The sequence below is a fragment of the Corvus moneduloides genome, chromosome 6, assembly GCF_009650955.1.
Source record: "Corvus moneduloides isolate bCorMon1 chromosome 6, bCorMon1.pri, whole genome shotgun sequence".
Taxonomy (NCBI): Eukaryota; Metazoa; Chordata; class Aves; order Passeriformes; family Corvidae; genus Corvus; species Corvus moneduloides.
Window position 1 is genome coordinate 6,818,198 of NC_045481.1, and position 24,089 is coordinate 6,842,286.

At 40.5% G+C, this 24,089-nt stretch overlaps 1 protein-coding gene across 1 annotated transcript in view; it reads left to right on the forward strand.

Annotated features, from left to right (window-relative positions):
• The window catches only part of SYNE2 (spectrin repeat containing nuclear envelope protein 2), a 165,381-nt gene that overhangs the window by 14,805 nt on the left and 126,487 nt on the right, over positions 1 to 24,089 (forward strand). The window contains 25 exon segments of the mRNA XM_032112608.1: positions 117 to 217; positions 905 to 1,006; positions 1,738 to 1,875; positions 2,732 to 2,896; positions 4,782 to 4,894; positions 5,563 to 5,719; positions 7,390 to 7,480; positions 7,640 to 7,827; positions 7,997 to 8,161; positions 9,405 to 9,578; positions 11,348 to 11,506; positions 11,759 to 11,932; positions 12,875 to 13,000; positions 13,160 to 13,315; positions 13,969 to 14,180; positions 14,452 to 14,527; positions 15,139 to 15,257; positions 15,848 to 15,971; positions 16,827 to 16,984; positions 17,429 to 17,576; positions 18,731 to 19,329; positions 19,950 to 20,129; positions 21,082 to 21,232; positions 23,007 to 23,165; positions 23,867 to 24,028. Of these exon segments, the coding sequence (XP_031968499.1) occupies positions 117 to 217; positions 905 to 1,006; positions 1,738 to 1,875; positions 2,732 to 2,896; positions 4,782 to 4,894; positions 5,563 to 5,719; positions 7,390 to 7,480; positions 7,640 to 7,827; positions 7,997 to 8,161; positions 9,405 to 9,578; positions 11,348 to 11,506; positions 11,759 to 11,932; positions 12,875 to 13,000; positions 13,160 to 13,315; positions 13,969 to 14,180; positions 14,452 to 14,527; positions 15,139 to 15,257; positions 15,848 to 15,971; positions 16,827 to 16,984; positions 17,429 to 17,576; positions 18,731 to 19,329; positions 19,950 to 20,129; positions 21,082 to 21,232; positions 23,007 to 23,165; positions 23,867 to 24,028 (4,097 nt within the window).

The following is a 24,089-nucleotide window of genomic DNA, read 5'->3' on the forward strand; positions in this document are numbered from 1 at the left end:
TTGCAAAATAAACATGTTTATGGTAATGTGTTTTAATAACTGCAGCATAGTGTGTAATTATGTGATCAGGCCTAGAAGGCTGCATAATTATGTAAATGGTGTATTGGCTCTCGTAGATGTTGACATTGTGAATCCGGATGAAAAATCAATCATGACTTACGTGGCTCAGTTTTTGCAATACTCCAAGAATTTGCCTGAGTCTGAAGAAGACATGCAGGTATGACATGTTATCACTGAGGCATTTTCAAATGAATGTGCTTGCTTTGCCCAGTTTACATCTGAGTCAGTAACATGTAGTAGATCCTCTGATTCTGCTGCTGACAAGACTGAATTGGCTTGAACTTTCTGTTGCTCCTGTGTGGTAGAAAAAACTCCATGTTACAGGTTTTTGATTGATCATACAGGTGGAGTTGCTGTTCGGGTTGTTTTGTTTTTCATTTAACTATTACAGAGGACATTTTCAAGCTTGGTGGTCTTCATGTGTTCTCTGAAGTCTGTGTAAATATGAAAGAAGAGGCAGACAGATTTGCAAATGCCCAGAACAACCAGCTTTAAGTGTAGTAGCTGACGTTTAAAGTGGACAGAAGTTACCACTCACAGATAACACTGACCTTCTCTGTGCTCTCTTATGAGAGTTTAATTGGTTATTCACATATCTCCATACTGATACTCTCCCTTCAGAAGAACTGCAGTCAGGTCTTCTCTTGATACCTTCATATATCCAGGTGCCCGATTTAAAACTTTGTCCCTGCTATGTAATAGTGCCTGACTCAAAATTCATCAGGGTCCCCAGGAATTACTTGTTTTTCAATAGCTTTGAATGGACTTTATCATATGCTCAGTGAGTGTTATTTTATGGCACAATGTGAAATGGAAAAATGAAATTTTCTGCTCTGATTACCAGGAAAAAGTAAGAGAGGCCATGGGCTGGTTGGCTGCACAGGAGAAGAAGTTAGCAAAGCTGCTAATGGAAACAGAGAATGAAACATATTACCAGAAGTACAAAGTAAGTTGCATTTTATATTTAACTGCATCTGTGAAAAGAATCTGCTTCTGTGAATATTTTTGATCTTCATTGCCTGAAGTGAAGTGTTAAGTAAGCTTTTAAACAAAAGTTGGGAATCTGACAATGAAGTTGTTAAATGCCCTCATATGATTGAAGGAAAGGTAGGATAAAATTCTTTCTGTTACGAAAAAGAGGCTATTTCGTTTTTGAGCAGAGTTTTTGGAAAGAGTCAAGTAATGTCTTAATTCATGTAGTTGAAGACTTGGACAAGATTCAAGCACGTAGGCCCTTCACAGAGTTACCTTTGCTATTTCTGTGCTAATTACAACAGTAGGTTTTACCCAGCTGATGTTGTAAAGGAATAGTTGAATTGCTGGCTATAGGTTGTGCTGAAGTAACATTTCCTTTGGCTTATGTTGCAGCCAGAGTTTGTGATAAAATGGCCCGTGGGGAACTGTGAGAGGAGGAATTTTCCCTTTCTCTTGCTGGGAGAGGAGAACTGTGTTCTGACTGCACTGACATTATGTTAAATACAGACTTAGGGAATGGCACCTATAATTTCAGACCCAAATACTGCCTGAAGACAAGAATGCCTCTTGCTATCTTGCCTTTGCATGCATCACACCCTTTGAAGTTTATGGAACTCATCCCAGTGTGTTCAAAGGCAGGACTTGGCTCTGTGAGCTCCTGTCTGACGTCTTCTGTGAATTACTCTCCTATTTTATCCCTAGGAAATGATGTCATTTATGGAAACATTTAACCAAGAGAAAACCCCCTTTCTGCCTGTGTTGTCATCAAAAAGAGGTGAAGCTGAGCTGAGTGAAGGCCAGCAGCAGATGAGGGAAGAGTGGGATAAAGTGATCTCTCAGGTGAGAGGCATTTCTCACTCACCCCATTACCAGCATGACCATGTTGGATGAAGAAGCCTAGGTCTACCCCAGGAACTCACACTGGGAAAAGTGGGGAGATGATGCTTTATTGGGAATGATAAAAGAGGTTTGGCCCTGAACCTGAAGTCCAGTCTGAGTGGCATTCAGTGCCCAAGAGGAGGCAGAAGGTGATTGTGTATTATCCTTCTGCCTCCTGAACCTCAAGACTGAAACATCCCTGGAAAATGCCCTGCATCTGGTTGTCTTGGAGCATTCTTCCAATCAAAGTTTTTGGCCTATTTATGCTTAAAAGTTTATTTTGGGACATAATTATGGCTCAGACAGTGATGCAGCTGGGAAAAGTGTGTTACTATATTCTCTTCTGTGGCACAGATACTGATCTGGTGAGGCCTGGTTGGTCAGAGCTTTGCAGTGAGGTTGGCTGTGTTGGCTCAAACGGGGATGTGTAGGGCCATGCTGGGAATTGCTCTTTTTGGAAGAGATGTTCCCCTGTCAGCCCCATGACAGAAAGCTGTTAATCTCCATTTCCCCCCTATTTTTGCACTTAGTTCACTATAAATTTCCCTGTTGCTGGACCTTGGGATGGTCACCAGCAAAGGGTAGTAATGCCAGATTCTCTGTGGTGTTGCAGAGGTTACAGGTGGGTAGCAAACCTGGTTTTGAGGTAAATAGGGCTGATTTGCAGCTGACTTCACTGGAAGCTCTTTTTTTTGAACAGTGACAGGCATGAGGGAGTGGGTTCCTGGGATGTCTTGAGCACCAGCTTAGGCAGCATCTTGGGGATGGGGAAGAAAATAATAGTGAGAGATTTAATCCACTTGTTTTCCTTTTAAAGATTAATGAGTGGAAAGTGAGGCTGGACCAGCTGTTGCCCTCCCCTCTGGATAGCATTGAGGCTTGGCTCCAGGAGGTGGAACGTCTGCAGGCGGAAGATTTGCCTGATTTGCAGGACCCGTTCAAAGCAATATCTGTCTTCAGAGAAATAATTGTAATATTTAAGGTATGCTGATCACAAAGGAAATCCTGCTTCAGTTTGACCCAGCAAAGCACTTGTTAAGAAGTTACTGATTGACATTTTGGGAAGTGGTGTGCCTATGTTTGTCTTCTGAAGATGAAAAGCTCTTCTGAACATACCTTTGAAGAATTATGAGTTTAATTAAATAACTGCATGGGTCTATAAGGCAGGTTTCAGACTTCACTGGGGTGAGATTAAATTTGAGTACTGCCTGAATGAGTAAATGATGCTGTTCTTTTTTATGTGGTTCCTGCAACTTGTTTGTTTGTTAAGTAATAACAGAGGATAATTGCATCTTTATCTTTAAATCTGTGCTTAATTCATACCTATTCAGGAAAGCAATTGAGCTCAAGGTTACATTCCAGGGAGTTCAAGAAGTTTGTGTGTTTAAAGTTAAATAGTTCAAGAAGTTTGTGTGTTTAAAGTTAAATACTTGCTGAATTACTCTGCAGTTCCACTCAAGGCGAGGATAGGCATTTTGATACCTTGGTACCATGCAAGTTATTTATTCTGATCTTCAAATATTTGCACAGATAATAGTTTAAACATCATTTTGAGTTTGAAAGTTCTGAAAGAGTAGATGTATTGAGGCCTGGTTGGACATTAAACGCCATACTTGGGCTTTTTTTAAACAAGTTTTCTGGTTTTGTGACATTGTCCTTAAAGAAAATTTGAAGGAATGGGCAGTGGGGGTTCTTGAAAGTGTCTTGATAACGCCACTCTTTTGTACTGCTTCTAGTCAGTTCCTGACATGAGAGATGACTTTTTAACTGGTAACAGCTTTGTCAGTCTTTAGCCATTTGATCTAAAATTTTTGTTGTGCAACCTAAGTACTTAAAGCATTTTTAAGAGTAAGATAGAGAGACTGATGTAATTTCTTAAGGGATTTCTTTTTTCCCATTGAACATGTAGATAAAATCATCGCATTCCTTCAGAAGAGGAAACCCATTAATGCTTAATTTCTGCCAAATCCACATTTCTTCATGGGAAGACATTCTGATGAGAATCTTTTCCCCTTTTAGTACCTCTTGTGTAGGGATCATATTGCCAAGGTGGTACCTTATAATGCAAATTTTACTTAAGATCTAGGAAATTACCCACAGTGCTCGTATCGGTCTGACTGATACAGTGTTAAGATTACAAAATGAAGTGTAAAAATCTGTGCACCATTTTTGTGGTTGAGGGCTGTCCCAGGATTTAGCCATTTCAGTTAACATGCTTTGTGCCAGATTTTATAACACAGAAATGAACTTCTGGCATATTTTTTATATGCCACTGAGAAATGGGCTTATCTTCTGTGCAATACATTTTATGTTTTATTTCTAGGTAGGGAATTTGATGCTGAGACACATGCCTGTAAATATTCCCCAATCATGGGACACTGGTCATCAGATGGTTAATTTGAGATGCTGTCAGTGTGGTGTTTGACACAAATTTATTGAGCAGTCAAATGAACTATGGAGCAGGTGGCATAATAGATTTATTCAACAGGTTTTGCTGTCAGTCTTTGCTAAGGGATAGTAAAGAACAGCTTTATATCCTGAAGCTGTTACAATGATGCTTTTTTCTCCTAAAGATGATAATGAAAGTGCAGAAAAAACTGGTAGCAGGAGTAGTGTAGAGTCATGTTCCTTGTATTTAAGTAGATGCACAGTGATAAGAGAAATCAGGTAGTACTGCACTAAATACACACTTTAGAAGGTGATCAAGTGAATACTTCTATTGCACTTTTATGAGTAAAGACACTGGAAGATTGTCTTGTGCTGACTAGTTCTTAATAGCTCTTCCCCTAATGGCAGGTGACTTGGAGATTGCCAGATGAGGTACTCCAGATCAAAATGAATGGCTTACTTTGTCTTGTTCTCCCCAGGGCTTGATGGATTGTTTTGATTCTCACTTGGACACCCTTCAGTCATTCAAGAATGAAGATGAGAAGAATATGCCACTAGTCTTGCCTGAAAAATTAGAGGAAATGAAAAGAAGGTTATGATGCTGAAATTCCCTCTACTTCATGCTGTATTCTTGCTCTGCTGTTCTGAGCAAAGCACATAGTTTATCCATGCCTTGCAGAAAAAGAGCATTTTTGCCCTAAGCACAGGCTGACTGTCAAGTGGAGCAGGCAGGGATCTCTCATTGGTCCAATGAATGTTTAATTATGTGTACAGAGTGGAGCTCATTAACAGCACCTTTTCAGATGCCCTTTACTAGTGGGGATAGGGAACAACCACTAGGGATAAGAAACTTGAATATTTTGAATGTAAAAATTTCCCTGGTGGTGGGGATTCTCTAAGTTTTAATTTCCACCTTTAAAAATCACTGTGGCCTATAGCTTGTACTACCCCAAATATCTGTTGGAGGATATTTTCAGAAATGACCAGTGAATCTGTATCCATAACCTGAGATGCTTTGACATACAGATGGCAGAGGCCCCTTTTTTTGACATTTAAGGTTTTTCATGCATTGAGCAGACAACATTGACTGCTCAATTGTTGCTGCTTTAAAAAAATGAACTGTTGCTCTCTTAGAAATTAATTTCTGTCATAAAAAATGTTTACATACATGTAAGTCTGATTTTTTAGGATAAAATCCTTATACATTAATGCCTGGTATATCCAATGGTTTTGAATAAACTTCTGGAACTGTTTTCGCAGATTCAACAATATTCGTTCCACAAACCCCAGCACTTTTCTTGAATACCACTATGGACTGTGCTCAGCCATTGCCAATGAGGTGAAGTTAAAGCTAAATATCTGGGACCTGAAATATGGGGCAAAAGAGTCCGTGGAATCACTGCTGGAAAATTGGAATGTAAGTTTCAGATACAAGAATCCCATCCTGACGGTAATTCTTTCCCAGCTCTCTTTGATTCAATCTTATGTCTCTGTCATCTGATGATCTTATAGTTGGTAGAAGCATGGTGGCCTGGTGAAATCTGGAATTTATTCAAAGAAGGGCAGGTACATTTCCCTTAAAGCTTTCCTTGCCCCAACATCTTCCATTTTGCTATGAATGAGTGTTCTTTCTTCAGTGTGGAGAAGTAACACAAGCCATGACTGATTTTCTCTCTGCCCTTTTTTAGTCTTTACTGTGAAGATTTCTTTCTTTCTAGACTATTTATATGCCATCTGTAGTATTGCATTCCTAGCTCCAATCCACAGAACCCTCTCTGGGGTAGTTCAGTAGTTGCCTTCTTCAAAACCAACCATTATTCACACTTCTGCCTCTTCTTTTCCCAGCTTCTTTACCTCCTTGTTCTTCGTGGTGAATAAGGATTGTCTTGTTCTATTACATTTTATGCTTAGCTCAGTTTCTGGACTCAAGTTATGAAACTAATGCCACATGAAGGCTTTTAAGAGGGGATGGGTTGCCCAGCCCCAAATACTGACAAAAGGATACTGCATCAGGAATACAGGCAGAGGTGAAAATGCTGATGCCTTCAGATTTTCCCCATCTCCAGTTAATGGGATTCCTTGTGAATTCCACCTTAGTGAACTTTCTCAGAGGATTCTCAGACTGGCAAATCTGTAATTAAATCAGTGGGAATTTCACCAGGCTCAGAACTGTGGAAGGAGGCAACACCAGGTTGTATAAAATAGTAGTTTCCCTGAGCAGTATCAGCCTCACCCTGTGGTGAGATGGTGGTGCAGAGTTAATCTGTGCTGAGTTTGTTGGTTCAGTTGGTTTCATAACTACTTATTATCATGTTATGTCTACAGTTGTGGTTCATGGTCTTGCTCAAGCTGATAGAATATAGAGGTTTCCCAGGGAGTTTAGGGCTTGTTGCTGGCTTTCCTTCTGGTCCCATGATGTGAAGTCCTGGCTGAGTGGTGATGTGGTGGCCCAGGTTTGTCACAGTCGCAGGGGAGGTTGTTTTGTAGCCCGCTGGATTGGACATTTGTAGGAGTGGGGAGTGCTGGAGTGAGATCAGCTCAGACAGAGAGAGACTGAGGATTGCCCCTCATTCACTGTGCACACACAGGTCTCCTCCTCTGCTCCCATTTCTTCCTCTTTCATCCTCTCCATCCCCAGTTGAATCTTGATCTGTGTCAGAAACGAGGCAATCAATATTTCCATGCATGCAGGGAAACCCAACTTTTGCTTTCATCACTTTTTTGAGTGTGACTAAATTCTGCCTGACTTGTTGTGGATGACATTTCTCAGTATTGCCCTAAGGCTGTAACTTTTTGAAACAAGCAGCCCTGACTCATGCAGGGCTGTAGCTCAGGCAGTGGCATTCAGGTATTCACATTTCTATTTACTTTACTCTCTGCACAAGCAGAATAAAAGAACAGGTCTGTTTCAGACTAAAGGGTGCAGCTGAGTTGCTGGGTGGGCTTTGCTCAGTTTACATTTAACCTCTAGGTTGTAGGCTCATATTAAAAGAAAGGAAAAAAAAAGAAGGTGTCCCAAGGTGTATTTCTTACCCAGTTTTATGTCATTCAGTGTTACCCATATCAATTACTTTTCACTTTGGGCAGAATTTCATAGAAGAAAAGAAACTTGAAACACAACTGGACACTGCTACTCACATCTATGAAGACTTGAAAAACATAAGTGGTGCTGACTTGGGTAAGCTCATGCACATAAATTGATATGAAGAGCTCTATTTTGAACTGATGTGCTGCCACCAGTTTTAATTCCATCTGCTGTTCCATGTAAACAGTGCTTCTATTTAATTAACCTCTCTGTTTCCAAATGTATAACAATAATCCCTGTTCCATGTCCTAGCTGGAGATCCTCAAGAAATCAGCAAGCTTTTGAAGGCAGTGGAGTCAAAGATTTCCATGTGCAAAGAGTATATTTCCAATGTAAATACCACCCTACAGAAAGTCCTGTCCTCCTGGAGTAATTACACAGAAAACATCCACTTATTAAAGACGTGGCTGGAAGAAAACAGGAATGAGGATCCGAAAGAGGTACGTGGCTGGATTTCTCTTTGTTTGACAAGCAGAGATAACTTGGAAGCCTCCTGAAAGGGAAGCATTAAATTTCACAGGGGCTGCTGTTGTTGCTTTTCTGTTTTTCATTTTGGAAACAAACTTTTGACAGGGTTCTGCTTTAAATGATTTCAATGCCTCTGTCTAGATCCCTGCTGAGGTCCTGGGAAAGAGGAATTCGATTCACGGTTCCTTAAATGAAGCAGGAAACCATCTTATCGAAGTCAGCAAAGAGCAAGTTGGATCAAATATTGCCAAGGAGCTGAAGAAACTGAACAGGAGATGGGCAAAGTTCATCAAGAAGGCACACTTTGTGAGTTACGAGTTTGTATTACTCTTTGTCATGCAAACTTCAAAGCCATATTTTCTAGATTTATCAGCTTGCTAATCAGAGATTGATCCATCTTTCAGTCAATTCAAGGTTGCCAATTTTAAAGCTTGAGGCACAGAGAGTACACAGCATCATCCAATTATTTAATCTTTGTGACTCAGCTAAATTCTCATTATAACAGGATGGAAAAGGTTCAATTTTTAAATTGAAATCTCAAAAACACTTATAAAAGGAAATCTTATTGCAGAATAAAGCTCTTCATTCATTGCTAGAGGTGGAAGTAATCAATTTAGCCTGTGCTAAATTTTACAATCTGTGCCTCAGCTAGTAGAAAGTAATTATTGCTGCATAGATATTTCTAAGGTTGTGCAACTTTTTACCAGCTCACTTGACAGGTTTTTGGGCTGCTGTAAATCCCTATACAACCTGCCTAATGTCATACATATTACATTTCCTGGAATGCTTTCGCAAGAATGACATTTTCACTCTGCCTGGGAATATTAGAGCTCTTAATTTTCTGTGTTGAGCCTTTCATTGACATTTATTGAAGGTACTGCTCTGACAGTAAGTGGTGGCAAAGAATTACTACTACATTTTTGTAGGAGATGAGCTTAGTGAGAATGCAATAAAATCAAAGGAAGCAATCAAAGGGTGAGGGAAATCCAGAATTTGCTAGAAAAACCCTTAATAAGAGATGCTTTAAGGAAAAACATTGAGGAATCAGATGTAAGGTGCAAGAAGCCTTTCTAAGGTCTTAAGGACTTCCTGAGTTGTTTTTCTGTCATTGCTTTGGACATTATGACTATCATATGATTATATTTATTTTTTATATAAAAGGCAAGACCAAATGCTTGATCTCTGGCCTGTGCCTGCCAGTACCATTAAACTCTCAGCACACTTCCTGACTGTGGTTTGACTGGCACCAGGTGCTGTTCTCTTGGACAATTCCCTGGTGTGGGCTGGGGGATGCTGCAGCCCAGGAGTTTTTCTCCAGAGTGGCTGCTTATAGAGGAAAGGACAAGGGGACAGGTTGTGCTGTCCCACTCCCCTCAGGGCTGAGGAACTGAGCCTCACATGGCTTATTTACCAATATGTTTGGGATTTATTTCTCCTTTGATCTCTGTTGGGTGCTAAAGCTGGAAAGTGACCCAAGTGGTGACTGTGTTGGAGGAGGGCAGAGGGGAGATGATGGGAATGAACATCTTACCCTGCTCTTTGTTTATAGCTTGGAGAAGAGAGCACAAATGCTGCTGAAAAGACCACGGAGCTTCCAGGGAGTCTGGAGAAAATTGAAGAGCTCCTTGGAGGGGTGGACAGCTGGGCAGCAGAGATGGGATGTCTGCGTAGCAAGATCAGTCATGAGGGGCCTGTGGAACCTGAGATGGAGGAGCATTTGCAGGTGAAAATGCTGCTTAAAATACTTGTTCCTCAGATTCTCATCTTGCAGCACGGATTTATGGCTGCGGTAAAATGAGCCACCATCAGTGAAACAGAACTTCACGTGGATTTTGTGCTGTAACACTGCTAAAAAGTCAAGATAGTGCTTGTGCCTTGATGTTATTCCTCAGGATTGCTTCCAGATGAGCTGTGAGTGAATCTTCCATCATTGGTGTGTCCAGATGACAAGCAGGTGCCAATGAAGTGCTGTTGGTGCCACTGATCAGCAGCTTGTTCTCAGGTGATATTAATTACTCCTGGCCAGCACAGCACTTGGAGCAGTCTAGAGCTCTGCAAGCTGTCAAATTGAGAAGTTCCCCTGGTCAGGCAGTACTTTTATTATCTACCCTCCAATGCAGGGAGGAGGTTTGGCTGTATTCAAAGCTTACCTATCAAAAGCTGGGATACTCAAAGTATTTTCAGCAGCATGTGGGGTAATGTGGGGAATCTCAGCTTAGAGGCAGTTGCTCTAAATATCCACAAAGAGCATGAATTAATTTCTGACAAGAAATTCCAGTAGTCTCTGTTGTTTCCCATCTCTCTCTGCCTGGGATTACCCCCAGCTCCCACCAGATGGCAGGTGAAGAAATACTTATATAGCTCAGCAGCTTCAGTACAAAGTCTGATGTATTTTCTTCACCTGCCAGTGAAGGTGAGACTGAGCAAAGATGCTAGGGTTTCCAGTGAAGAAGCTGAAGCACTGTCTTATGTTGCCTTTACTATTTCTGCAACAGGGCCTGTATAACCCAACAGTGCGGAGATGACCACCAGAAGGAGGTTTCATTGAAGCTCCTTTATGTAACTGCTGTAATTAAACAGAAATACTCTTTATTTCATTTAATCTACCTACAATGACTGCACCTGAATCAGTGTTAGTTTCCCGTTGCTTTGTGCCTTCTTGCACTGTGTTTAGCTGACAGATTTGGGAGTGTGAGAGACGAAAAGGATCTGTTCATCTTTTTGTAGTCATGGGCATATGTTTATAAAACAAGCCTCATTTTGCAGTGTGACTCCAGTTTGTTAAAAAAACATGAAGTAACAAAGGACACCCTGAAATACAGCCTCCAAAAATGTGGCTGGCATTATATCTCCATGTCTGGGGGCAGGAGAGGTCAGGTCGCTCGTTACCTGCAGTACAGTAGGTCGAGATCAGAATAAAGCTCTGATCATAATTAGGAGAATGCTAATTGACAACTTCAAACAGGAGAAACGTGTTGAATATTCATAGATCAAAACAGCTCTAATAACGACTTTTTATGATAAATATTCAAACATGGCACGCTACTCCTGCATGCAAAACACCCAGCTGCTTCCTGCCTTGCAGTGCTGAATACCGCAAGAAAATCTGAGCCTTGGTATATGCTTGCTTTTGGATGACTTCATGATCAGCTGATGCATATCCAAATGTGTGGTTTCATTTGAGAAGCTGTTTGGATGGGAGAGCATATTTAAAAAACACATCTAATTGGCTCTGTGGCAAAGACACAGGAGGTATTGCACTGACAGAAAGAAATTGCTTCAGCAAACAGAATCCCCTGTGGATGGCAGCAAATTTCTTTCTCTCCACACAGAGATTTTACAGTGCCATACACTAACCATAACTGGAATATAAGGCTTTCCTTTGCCAATTATTGACCATCCATGATCAAGGCTGGCTTTTTCACTCAGTTTGTTTAAACAAAAAGACAAATAAACACTTTTAAAAGCTTCTAATGCTTTTTGTTCAACCAGAGTTTGGCTGCAAGAGGATCCTTGTGCCAAGACCACATTGTGGCAGCAGAAGAGTTATTGCAATCCCTGATGCAGAATGTTTCAAGTCAGGTGTTTCAGCAGCATTCTCACACCACTGGGCTGGAGGCACGAATTAAAGAAGCCAGAGACAAAGTAGAGGTACTCCTTTATACACACAGAGATATCTCTAATTTTAGCATTATGGGGTAAGGGGGACTCCTTGTCAGTCATGTAAAATAGAAAAGGTTCTATACTATTGGAATCAGTCTCCAAGACTCTTGTCAGGGCAAAATCTAGAACATTCCCAAGATCAGTATCTCAACTTGAAAAACTTGAGTGATATTGTGAAGCAATAACTTAATGTAATTACTGATACTCAGGCATGTTCTGAAGAAGTCTGTTTCTTCCAAGGCTGTCATGGGTGACCTGAACAACATCTTGTCCAAATCTGAGAAAAGACCCTCAGAGAAGGAGGCTTTGCTCAATTTTGAAGAATCACAGAAAGAACTTGAGGCCTCCATTTCAAAGGCTGTGCAACTTGTCAGTCAAAAATTAAGTCCTGAAGAATGTATTCCAAGATATAAGGTGGGTAGGTTTTCTGTACCAGCTCAGTTTGAGTACTTCTAAGGTCTGTGTGGTCTCTGGAAGTCTGAAGTAAGAAAAATACTGACCTTTTTTTTTTTTTTTTTGTTGGTAGCTATTAACGCTTTTCTCAGTTTTCTGATTTAGCACTGTAGTAACTTGGCAGACAACTTGAATGAAGGAACATAAATCTGTATGGCAGTTTATTCAGTGCCCTGTGCTAAAATTACTCCATCACTCCATCAGAACTCATCATTTTCAGAACTACAGCCTTTTTTTTTTTTCCTGATCAATAATTAAGCTTCCCATCAGGAGTCACATGCCTGAATTCTTGGGCAGGTTATAATAAGTACTGAGTCTCCTCTTTTTCCTGGAGGGTAGCTGGTAAATCCAGGTCCTGTCTCAAAATATGGATCTCTTAAAGGGGCATGGAAACTGGAAGTGCCCAAAAAGTCTGTGTTGCCTCATCTGGCAGAGCTGGCAGAGAGAGAACTGGGTGACCACGTGCCAGGAGGGGCACAGAGCCTCATTCCAGGCCATCCTTGGAGGATCCCATGGTGCTGATGGAGACCTTTCACCCAGCTGCTGACAGCCATGGGACACGGCCCCGGGTATTCCCTAGGGAAGAGGCAGAGTTCAGCGACCTTAATCTTTCATCTTTGGTATCAAATTTTTCACTAAAAGTTGTTAGAAGAGCAGCACCTGCTTTTCTCCATAAAGCATTCACTGATACTGCAGCCTTTTGCAGATAAGCAGGGATGGAGAATGCCCTTGTAGCCACCCACACAAGGGCCATGCAGCCTGTATGTGCAATGAATACATTGATTTATGCACAGGTTTACATGCTACTCATGTCATTTTTTTAGGTAAATAAGTTATATTCAGTTCTGTTTGGTTTTCATTATGATGTCTTTTTTTTTTTTTTTTTTTTTTTTTTCTTCTCAGGAAGCTTTTAGTGCTCTGGACAATAAAGTTCTTGACAAATTTTTGAAAGCAGCTGAACAGCTGAAAAATATCTCATCTGATCACGAGAAACTGGTGGTGGAAGATGATGTTCGTAGGAGATGGGAGGTGAGATAATGCAGGAATGAGAATCCGCTGTCTGCTCTCATTAGGTCTGGCATCTTTGAAGACCATTTTTTTTTTTGTCACAGTATGTTCTGAGGTCTCTACTTGCTGTGTAATCCTGGCTCACCATCTCACAGGAACAATGTGTTTTGTATTTTGCAGGCAGTTCGTCAGGAAATTGTATCCTGTGTCCAGCTCATAGTAGAAAGGGAAAAAAAGAAATTCAATGCAACTTTAAAAAAAATCAATAAGCAGTTAGGCAAAGAGAAGAAACTCCTAAGTATGGATAAAACCAAAGGGCTCATCAAGGAGCATGAGGTACCTGACAGACTCCTTTTCTGCCTCTGTGAATTCTTTGCTGTCCTTCTTCCTCCTTTTTAGGCACATTGGGGAGCCTGTGCCTGTGGAACAGGGCCCTTGTGCTCTGTGTTATGTAAACACAGAACAAAGAGGCTGCCAAAGTTATTTCTTTACCCTTTTTTGACTGCAGATATTAGTGTTCTTGCAGACTCTTAGAATTAACCCCTTGTTAAGTAGATGGTATCCTTTTTCCATTTTTTCCCAGGTTTTTGGTATATCTTGATTTCACCCTAGAAAGTATAATAATTGATATTTTAAAAATATTCCACTTTACCTGTAGTCAGTAGGACATGTCCATCTGATGTCAGGGTGAAGAAGACTTGGGACCAAAATTAAAAATTGTAGTAACATAATGAATTTCAAAATCAAGCAAGAGTCAGTGTAGTCTTGTGAATATAGCTGGGGAACACGTTGCCAGAAATCCTCATTTACTTTTGGCTCAATTTGAGGAAGAACCAAGAGAAAATAAGTGTGTGTTTCTTGGTCTGACAGCTTAGACTTTTAAGAGCACTCATCCAAGAAGATAATGGAAGTATAAAAAGAAAATATGAGAAGAATTGCATATCCTCATGACTTAACATGAGTTTATTATCTTGTTTTTCTTTGTTTAGGCCTTTTTTTCCCACAAAGGCAGCATGAAGGAACTTAACAAGTCTTTGGAAGACCTTAAAACATTGGGAAGACTATCAGAAGAAACTGTCGTAGGGACACAGGCACTCACTGCAGACTGTGAAAAAAAGCTAGAAAAGGTTCAACAAATGGTGGCAGACACTTACACAGCGCTGCTGGCTCGTGCTGGGAAAGGACAGTCCTCTCAGAAAGGGTGGGTGGCTGAGTCATGGCGTGTTGTGGCTTTATAGAAATCATTTTTACATGTAGATTTTGTGATACTCTAATGTATCTTGGTAGTACATAGCTATGTTTATTACTGTGAGCAGCTGTACATTTAAACACTTAGTATTAAGTTTCATAAACTAACAGGTACAACATTTGATTACCCTTCCATCACAGCTGCCCGGTTGAGCTAGGATTTAGCTGGGATCTTGAGCTAGGATTTCTTTTTTTCCTTTGTATTTGATATTTTGTTCTTGTAGGAACTCGATTATGGCTTCTGAGAATGGAGAAGAGTCTGGTTCTTCTCAGCAAATTGACAGCCTTATGGTACAGGAGGTAAGAAGTCCAGACCTATTGTTGGAAAACAGTGCTCTGATGTCAAAAGGAGGTCATTGCCGAAAGGAAAAAGTGTTTATTTCTCTTACATTTTTTATTGTGATAAGACTTTGGGCCTCTGGTCAGAAATCAAAATCCCATTGTGCTTGTGAACGTAGATTAAGTAAATATTAAAAACTAATATGCAAACAGCAGCACTGGGCATCCTGGGAAGATGTGATTCTCCATCCTTGAATTATGTTTTGCTAAAAAGTCATTTTCAGATGGGAGGGTCATGTGGGAAACTGTGTTTAAGTGCAAATCCCCCATAGAGTCCCAGTAATCTGAACAATTTTCAGAGGACAGAGAGAGCAAAACTAGTGAAGAGTTGGAGGCATTTGTCTGTATCTGTGGAAAGAATGAATGAGCTGGCTGCAACTATTCAAAAATTTGCTCTTTGGGCTCATGATTGAGTTGAAACACATCTTGTATTCGTGAATGGCATCTCCCATCTCCTTTGGGACACATCAAGCAATTCCTTCCTTCAGGAGTTCGCAGATGTCTGTTAGGCTTTGCTGTGTATTACACAGAACAATGTGGAGGTCACTGTCACACTTCTTATTTTTACTCAGACCTCAAGGCCTGCTGCAGATGCAGTTTTGGAACCAGATGTGAAACACCACAATGGAGAAAGCTGTGCAAACAAATTTGAGGAAGACAGTGATTTGGCTGTACCAACTTTGTTGGAGAGGTAATTTTTAAAGGAAAAAATGCATAGTTGTTAAGATATGATGGACAAATTAATTCACAAGTTAGTTGAATGTACCAAACATAAGGTGCACTTTTGATATGCAGAACCCTGTTCTTTTTCTACTACAGTTTACGGAATATTGATCTGTAATTGGTAAGGAAACACTACAGTAGCTAAATGCTTTGATCATATTAGCATTTTGTAGCAAGAATATTTTTTAGCTGTAAATGTTTTACTTCTTTTCTTGGGCTAGAAAAGTCTGCATCTGCCTTACTAATAACTTGAAATATTGCAAAATTAAAAAAGTGTGTCAAGTTTTGTAGAGAACTGACATTTTTACATTCATAACACTGAATTTAGAGAATGCAGGCTGGCATTTAGACTTAAAAATTAGCCATATGAGCAATCTCTTTAATATGTTGCTCGTTTATGCATTTTTCATTCATTTTGGACTTAAATAAAATACGTATTTGCAATAGACTGTGCTTATTTTTTTATAGTACTCTGTTGGTCAGTGTGTTCCATACCCTGACATGTTCCATTTAATTAAGAGTAATATTCTCTCTGAAAGTGTTTGCATCTTTCCTTAGCTTTAACAAACAAAGAAGTAACCTGGAGGAACTTCTACAGCTTAGCAGAGATAAAGTAGCATCTGGCTTTACTGATGAAATAAAAGGCACTTTGTGCCTTCAGAATAAGCTGCTTGAACTCCAGGCAAGTATTTGTCTTTTAAAAATATACCTGGTGCCTAAATTGTTATTTTCTCATGGAGAGCACTCACTTCTCTGTTACATATATTGCCAAGGGAAAAGCAGCATCCTTGTAACCAGGTTTATTAGAAGAAGGGAAATCAAAGATTTAGGATTCAGCAGAACTGCATTCCTCCTTAGCAGTGGAGTTTTGCAGGTGTTGCTGAGAGAAGAAACTGGTGGCTCTGGGTTTGTTATCTGCCGGCTGAAATAGGTGTAATGGGAAAAAAACTACAGAAAAGAGCTTTTTTTGTCAGCAGGAATGATGAGTGATAGAGATGGCCAGGGCTGCAGGAACTGTCAGAGTTGAACTATCAAGTGGTGTTTGTGCAGAATGGAACTGTTCCAGGACTTACAACTTGGTTAGGTTTGTGGGATCCTTAAAGCGACAGCAAAAGGCACAGAGTTGATGTTGAAAAATTGATTATTGCAATTTTTCAAGGCCTTGCTTGAAAGGACTACAAAGCCTTATTGAGTATCTCAGAACTTGGTTCAGTTCTACATTTGTTTTTCTTTTGAACATAGCTAGGTGGAGATATTTTCATTCTTGTTGTAAAAATGGCTGACCCATATTTATTGAACCTTTTAAAAAATGTAGCCAAGGCATATATCTGACATGGAAATTGTCATCATGAAAAGTTGCTAGAGGTTTGCATGCAGCTAAAAATGGAGTCTTAAAGGGGAGAAAAGGCAGTGAATACTCTTACTTTCAAGTGATGTTTTCACAGTTTTTGTAGAGACTCTTGTGACTGTATTTTTATAAACTCTCCGCTGAGAAATACAGGATCATATTAATGCATTAGTACTGCTTATCTTCTAGGTAACGGACAGTGAAATCAGTTCTGGTTGGACACAACTGGAAAATATCTCATCTACCTTAGAAAATCTGGTGGCTGAAGTGCAGCAGGCTGCTATCTCTGAGGCAAGAAACAAGCTACAAAGAGAGTGGAAAGAACTTCAGGATATTATAAGTACCAGGTATAAAATAACACTTTATGATATTAGCTAAGGAATTGTAACTAATTATGTGTGTTGTGAAGGGAATAGTGTGTGTTGCAGAAAATACCTGCACGCTTTTAACCTCTTCTTCATTGCATAAAATTAAGCTGTTCTTAATTTTCCTTCATTCATATATGCATGGCAGATAGTGTGAGTCTCCCCAAGAAGAGCAGAGCCAGATCTTTGTAACATAACTGTGCAATAGTCCCGTGTATTGCTGTTATTTCCTTTCATCTTTTGGTTAAATTCATGGTGATTCACACTGCTTTTCTCATTAATCAAAGAAAAACTCATTTGGCCTCAGGAGGGTGAGGATTAGATCTGTTAGGCAGTTGCATTATTTTTGTGGCTTTTCGTGCTTAAAAATATTGAGTGTCTTTTCTTGCTTGCTTTCCCATTCATGTTTTGTTACCTTTCTTGCAGAATGAACTCTTTAAGGACTGCTTTGGAAATTGTTTTGCCAATAGAAAATGAATCCATCCTTCTCTGTGAATTGGATCAGCGGCTGAAGAAAAAGGACATCCAGCAGTTTAATCTGATGAACAGTGACCTTGCTTATAGGGAACTGAAGGTAAGGGAAGATGCTGAGACCACACCTAGCAAAAACTTAGGATAGGTTTTACTGTCTAGGAAGTAGGGAACTCCATGGGATTTTCACTCAGGAGGTTGGGACTGCTTACAAGACCTCCCAAACCTTCTAAAATCTGTAACAGCATTTTAGTCCCTGTGTTTTAAACATCATGGTCCTGTAGAGCCAGCCAGGGGCCCTCAGTAGTTTCTGCTGTAAAAACCATTGTTAACATTTCATTGGGGAATGCTCTGTTTGGTGCAGATTCGTGGTGTTCACTCCTGGCCTTACATCACTTTGTGGAGTCCTACACATAATGTTCTGTTAATTCATGAGCTTGTCCAAGGTGCCTGTGTCACATCTGCTGGAGTACCTGAGCACAGCTCAGGATGGGTTTGGAAGCTCTGTATGGGTGCAGGAATTGTTCACCTGCTATCAGTATTTGGTGCCCACACCCTGGTCCACTAGGCAGGGTGAATATTGTTTTATTCTGGGCTTGCCCTCTGGGCTGAGCACACTGACGGCTACACAGAACTGAAAGTTTGCATTTGTCTGCCCTTGGCTCTCCAGTGAAGTAGGGTTTAGGTCTCTCAGGCTGTAGAGCAGAGAGCATGTGTACTCTGTCTTACCAGTTTTGGCTGCAAGGACCCAGAATTTTTGCCCAGCTCTCTGCACAGCTGGGCTTTCACAACCCCAACACGCTGCTCTTTGAGGGCTGTAACCAGAGAGCCTGCAGGCTGCACCAGGAGATTTTTAAATGCATGGAAGTCTGCTCCAAAAGTATAGCATAAAGAACTGAAAAGATGGCAGAGTAATAAATATCTCTGGGCCTGCCTGTGCTCTGACTGATGTCCTGCTGTGAGAGCCTGCTGCTTTCAGTCCCAGGAAATCATCTTTCTCTCCTTCGTGGCTGATTGCTGGAAGGAGTCTTGAGCTTTTTCTGTAGTGCTGATCGAATTCCCTGTGTGTGGAATAACATTTTATTTAAGATTTTGTTCTTTTTCCTTCCCTTCACTGACATCCAGAGTAGGTTTTCTGTCTTAACCACCCTGTTTAGTATCCTTTTTTACTGGTAGTATAATTTGTTTTTCAGCTTGAATGCAGGATATATGTTTTCTTTCACTCGCTAACACGGTTGGTCATTTTCTCAATTTCAGGAGCTGCAGAGATCCATATTAAATCAGATTGAAGTATGCAAACAATTGGAACACCTACATAGTTCAGCAAGGGATGAATTTAATCCAATAGACCTGCAAGCTGCAAGCAAAATTATGATTTACTATCAAAACCAGCTTGAAGAAATGAGCCATAAAATGCAGATCCGTGAGACAGTCCTTAAAGATCTGGAAGCTTTTATGGCCTCACTGAGGAAGATCCAGTCTTCCATCAAATGTCTCCCAGATCCCCCAGATCAACCTGAAATACAGGGAAAAGCTTTGAGGGAGGCTGCACAAGAAGTTTCTCGTATGGCAGAAGAGGCTAAATGTTTGGATGAACGCCTGAAGACTGTTGATATCTGTTTGGAAGATGCTGAATGTGGGAGAAAGACTTGCTGTGAAAACCTTGTTCTGACTTTATCTGAAGAGCTAAATGCTGTTCATGAACACCCAAGTGAGCAGGTGCTTACAGAAGAAAAAGACTTATACAGGACTTTCTCCAGAAAAAACAGTGAACTCCTTAAAAACATTCAAGATCTACATGACAGAATTAACAAAATAGGCTTGAAGGACCCAACAATTCCAGCTATTCAAAAAAGGTGAACTCTTTTTAAAAGCTCTTTTAGTTGCATAATTTCAGTGGAGTCAGCCTGTGACCCCTCTTCAGGAGAGCATTTAAATTTGAAGTATCTGTGGAACATTGACAGAAGCTGTGAATTTTTTATTTGTTCCATCACAGCCTGAAAAAAGAAGCCATCTCCATTTTTTTAAACTCCTTTATATATATGTGTTTGAAGCAGCATTGAAGAAGAAAAAGATAGGAGATTGGTGTTTGTGATCTTAGTTTTCAGTAAGAAAACTGTCAAACAGGGAGATCAGGTGCATCAGTGCCCAGCAAGGGGACCCAATCTGAAACTGTGCGGCGTGAGGTGGATGGGCTTTACTTACCTTTTAACACAAATTAATTTCACTGTGTTCATACAGACCCAACAGCCCTTTAGGATTTGGATTACCTTCTCACAGTGCTGAGGTCAGCATAACTCATCTGAGGGCCTGTGTCAGATTACATGAATTGAAGATCAAATTAGACTTTTTATGATGTCATTTAATACAGTATGTGGAGCTCAGATGAATTTCTAGAGAACTTAATAATTACCTTGTGAACCAAATCAAAGGCTTACTTTAATATAAGGCTGTATTTCATTTTTTTCTAATAAAGGATAAAATCATTAACAGAATTGGAAAAGGAATTGGATCGTGCTGCTGCTGAAATGAAACCTATGCAGGAAATTGCTAATAAGCTCCCACAGATTGACGAGGAGAAAGCAGAGGAAGCAAATGAGCAGTGCAGAGTTACAGAGAGGTTATGGGAGGATACAAAGCTCTTGCTTGCTGAATGGTAAGGAGGAAAAACTGCATTTTAAAGTAGTGTTGTGCAAGTAAGAAGTTTGCTTGTGAAATCAAACAGAAAAAAGCCCTAGACCATACCTTAAGGTAAAGTAAACACTGCTACAGTGATGTGATGACTGTGATGACATAAACTGTCAATAAGCCCAGAATTGCACATGGAAATTTGCAGCCAAAGCTCATGAATTTTGCATATTTTTAAAACGTCACAGTCCCATCATTTAGCAGGTATGCAGCGATGTGTTGGACTTAATTGGTATCCAGAAGAAAAACCTGGCTGCTGCTGGGAATGGTGTGTCTTCTGTATTTGCTGTGAATTTCATCCCAGCACACTGAAAAAGAAAAGACAAGCTGAAAGAAACAGAAAAGGACGTGGGAAAACAGTCTCTTCTGCAGCAAAATAAAAGGAGCTTGGTTTTTCTGTGAGAGTGGGGACTGGGAAAGGCCATGGTTGATCACCCAGGGCATCTGTGCTTCACGTATGGTTTTTGAAGATGCCCAGAGGCTTTGCATGGGCTGGCACAGTTCTGGTTAATTCTCATGGCTTGCACAAGTGGGATTAACCTGTTTTCATACCCCACTGAAGGATGGGCTGATGTCCACCATCCAGGCTGTTGTGGGATCTGCTGCACGTGATGTTTCAGTTTACTGGTGACTGAGCTCACCTTTCTGGTGGAGAGGATCAACACAACTGCTTATCACAGTTAAATGTGGATCAGAGGCATATGGTGGTCAAGGGCATTTCTGATTCCAAAAACTGTCTGGATACAGGTATCGCACCTTATTGCAGGATTTAAGACTGGTACAGTTCATCACTCCTTTTCTCTCATCCAGACGTAGTTGTCACATTCCCCACGTGTGTGAATATTGGAGAAGAAAGCAGACAGGAGGTTGAGGCTGCAGGTTTATGCTTGGGCCATAAATAATGCATCTCTTTTTAATAGCCAGGAGCAGTGTGCAAGGGTTTTGGAGCTCCTGAAGCAGTATCAAAGCTGCAAAACGAGTCTGACCAGCATCATCCAGAAACAGGAGATTGTGCTTTCCCAGCAAACTTCCTACATGGGGAAGGAGAATTTGAACAGACTAATAGCAAAGGTGAGTAACAAGAACTCAGTGGAAAGGAAAGAAAAGCCTTTCCTGGGAACATTCAGATGCAGAGTTGCCCTTGTACCCTCAGCCTTCAGGGCAGATGTTAAGGCCTTGCTTTCACTTTGGCTTGCAAAATACATTTAGGGACTCCATATTCTTGTTTTATGAAGATTTAAGTCTATTTTTTCTTAGTGAATCAAGGTCTCATAAAGGAGAGGGCTTAAAGCAACAAAACCAAACCCCATGTAAGAACTAGGATCTAGTATGAAGATGAGATTAAGTCCTGTCCTTTTGCTCCAAGCTGTCTTTGACAGCAGTTAAACATTTGCAGTAGCTTTTGCATTACTTCATGAGCTACTCATACTGAATGAGCAGGTACTGCTAGACACCCCTTCATTTAATTTAAAGTTTTCCAGCTTTTCACACAAAAATGTGACAGCCAGCTTCTTGGCTGAATGAATACAGCTACTGGGCATAGTTGTCTGTGGTAACAGATTAGTGAACAGCAGCATGTCCATCTTGACCATTTTACTGTACAGGTTTCACATGTCCTGGGTTATATAACTGGTTGTTCAGATCCTATTTTTAGGCTTTCTGATGAGGCATCACCCATACCATCTGGGAGTGTTTGCTCTCAGGCAGTGCCTGGGATGGTTAAATTTAAGAAGGAGTGTGTGGTGTCTTCCCTCAGGCAATGGGATGGTGTCTCCTTGTGCCATTCCCCTTTAGCTGAGGCAGAGTCTCTTCTTGGTCCCTCGAGACTTGGGGCACCTTGTATCACCCAGGCTCCTGCTGCAGGGGGAACATTGCCTGACTATCCCAGCCCCTGCTTCTATGGAGACCCCTCTCTGGGAACAACCCTCCCTCCTCACCCTGAGCTGTGCAATTTCTACTCCCAGAGCTGTGGTCTGGAATTGCTGTGGCACAGTACAGGCATGTCCTTGGGTGCTGATGATTTGTTATATAGAGTTATATAAAATAACAGCAGAGAAAGTCCTGTGCTTTGTTTTGGTTTGTGAGAGCTGCTTTGCCATCCCTCCCCCGGCGGTGTCAGTATGGGAAGATGTAATTTCCCAGGATGTCTGTGGGAAATAAGGAGAGCTGTTAACATCAAAGTGCCTAGCACTAGAGGTCAGTGTTTCTTTTCCAGGAAGCTTCCATGTTGTTTGTAAACACTGACATTCCAACTGAACACAAAGAAGCAGCTTGGTGTTTAAATAGAAAGCAGGAGGAAGAGACATTTCAAGTTTCTGGCAGTGCCATATTTGACAGTGTCTGTGTTTAAGTAGGATTTAAGCTTTTTTTTTTTTTTTTTTTTTTTTTTTTTTTTTTTTGGTAAAAAGTTCAAAACCTAGGGATCAAATGCAGGTTATATTTGTAATAGTATCTCAGATGATAATCACACTGTGCATTATTTATCTCTGTAACCAAGGTTTATCTCTCTAACCAAGGTACGGTCCCCTTGGATCAGGCACTTAGGACTTTAAAAGCAAACTGTGGCTTTGGCTCTCTTAGAAATAAATTATCCATATTCCCACTCAGCTGTTCTGCAGCCAATGACAGAATGATACAGATTTCTAACAGGGAAATATTCCTGTCAGCATGGCAGGGATGTAACAACACAGAATGCATTCCTAGTCTCATCATAAAATAGATTATTTTGTGTAATGCTGTTGTTTCTCTAACCAAAAAAACCCCAGCAAATCAGTTAAAAATATTTTGCTGAATAAACAATCATAAGCAAATATCCTCACAAAAATCCATGTGGTCTTTTTCACAGATTGAAGAGGCAAAAGAGGAATTTAATGATCACTCCGAAGATGTAGACAAAATAAATCAGATCTGCAAAAATCTGCAATTCCAGCTGAATAAAATGAGAAGCTTTGAGGAGCCTCCGTTCGAGAATGAAGCTAACATTATTGTGGACAGATGGCTGGATGTATGTAAAAAGTAAATTATCAGGGTGGTCTTATCTGTTATGCATTATAGTAATTGATTCTGGCACGGGTGTGATATTTCGAATAAATTAAGTACAATATGGCAGAGATTCTTAAGAGATAAATCCAACTGTTTACCAGACAAAGCTTGCAGAGTATCTATGCATGTAACGTTTCTGATCTCTCAGGTAGTTGGTATCATCAGTGCTCCTTGGCAGTAAATAATTCTAGAAAATGCAGAAAGGCAATATTTGTGCTTTCTGCATGAATCTGTAAGCTTCTGTAACAACTTCTATGGATTTAGACTTTAGAGACAATCTGGAAAATTAGAGTGCTGGTGCTTTTGGTGAGAAATGTTCGCTGCTGTCGATCTAAGCAGTGCATCAATACTGAGATTAAATGGTATTTACTGGGAGTAGATAAACATTAATGAGCAAGGCTCCTTCCTAAACCTGCCTTAAAACTGGCAAGCTGCTGTTGTGATTGGTATGTTTGGTGACGTGTGTGGCAGGGATTTAAATATCTTCTCCATGACCAGTTTACTGTGAAGACACGAGATTTTTTTTTTTTTCCCCTTTGCCTTGTTTGTTTTTGTGGGTGGTTTCATCTTGCTCCTTTTTTATTGTGCTGCTTTTGCTTTTAGAATATAACTCAACATACTTTAAAACCCGTGTGTGCTTTCTGTCTATCAATCTAATGGTAGATCAGTGAGAAGACTGAAAACTACTGTGATAATTTGGGGAGAGCTCAGGCTTTGTGGGACAAACTCCTGAGTTTATCTGGCACAATCGATGCTTGGGCAAACGCAGAGCTCAAGAATGCAGAAGACCATTGCCTGACTGAGGAGGACCTCACTCAGTTGAAGGTAATTTGAATGGAAATTTTTTACCTTTCATTTATACCATAGTGATACAGACTTTGGGCTG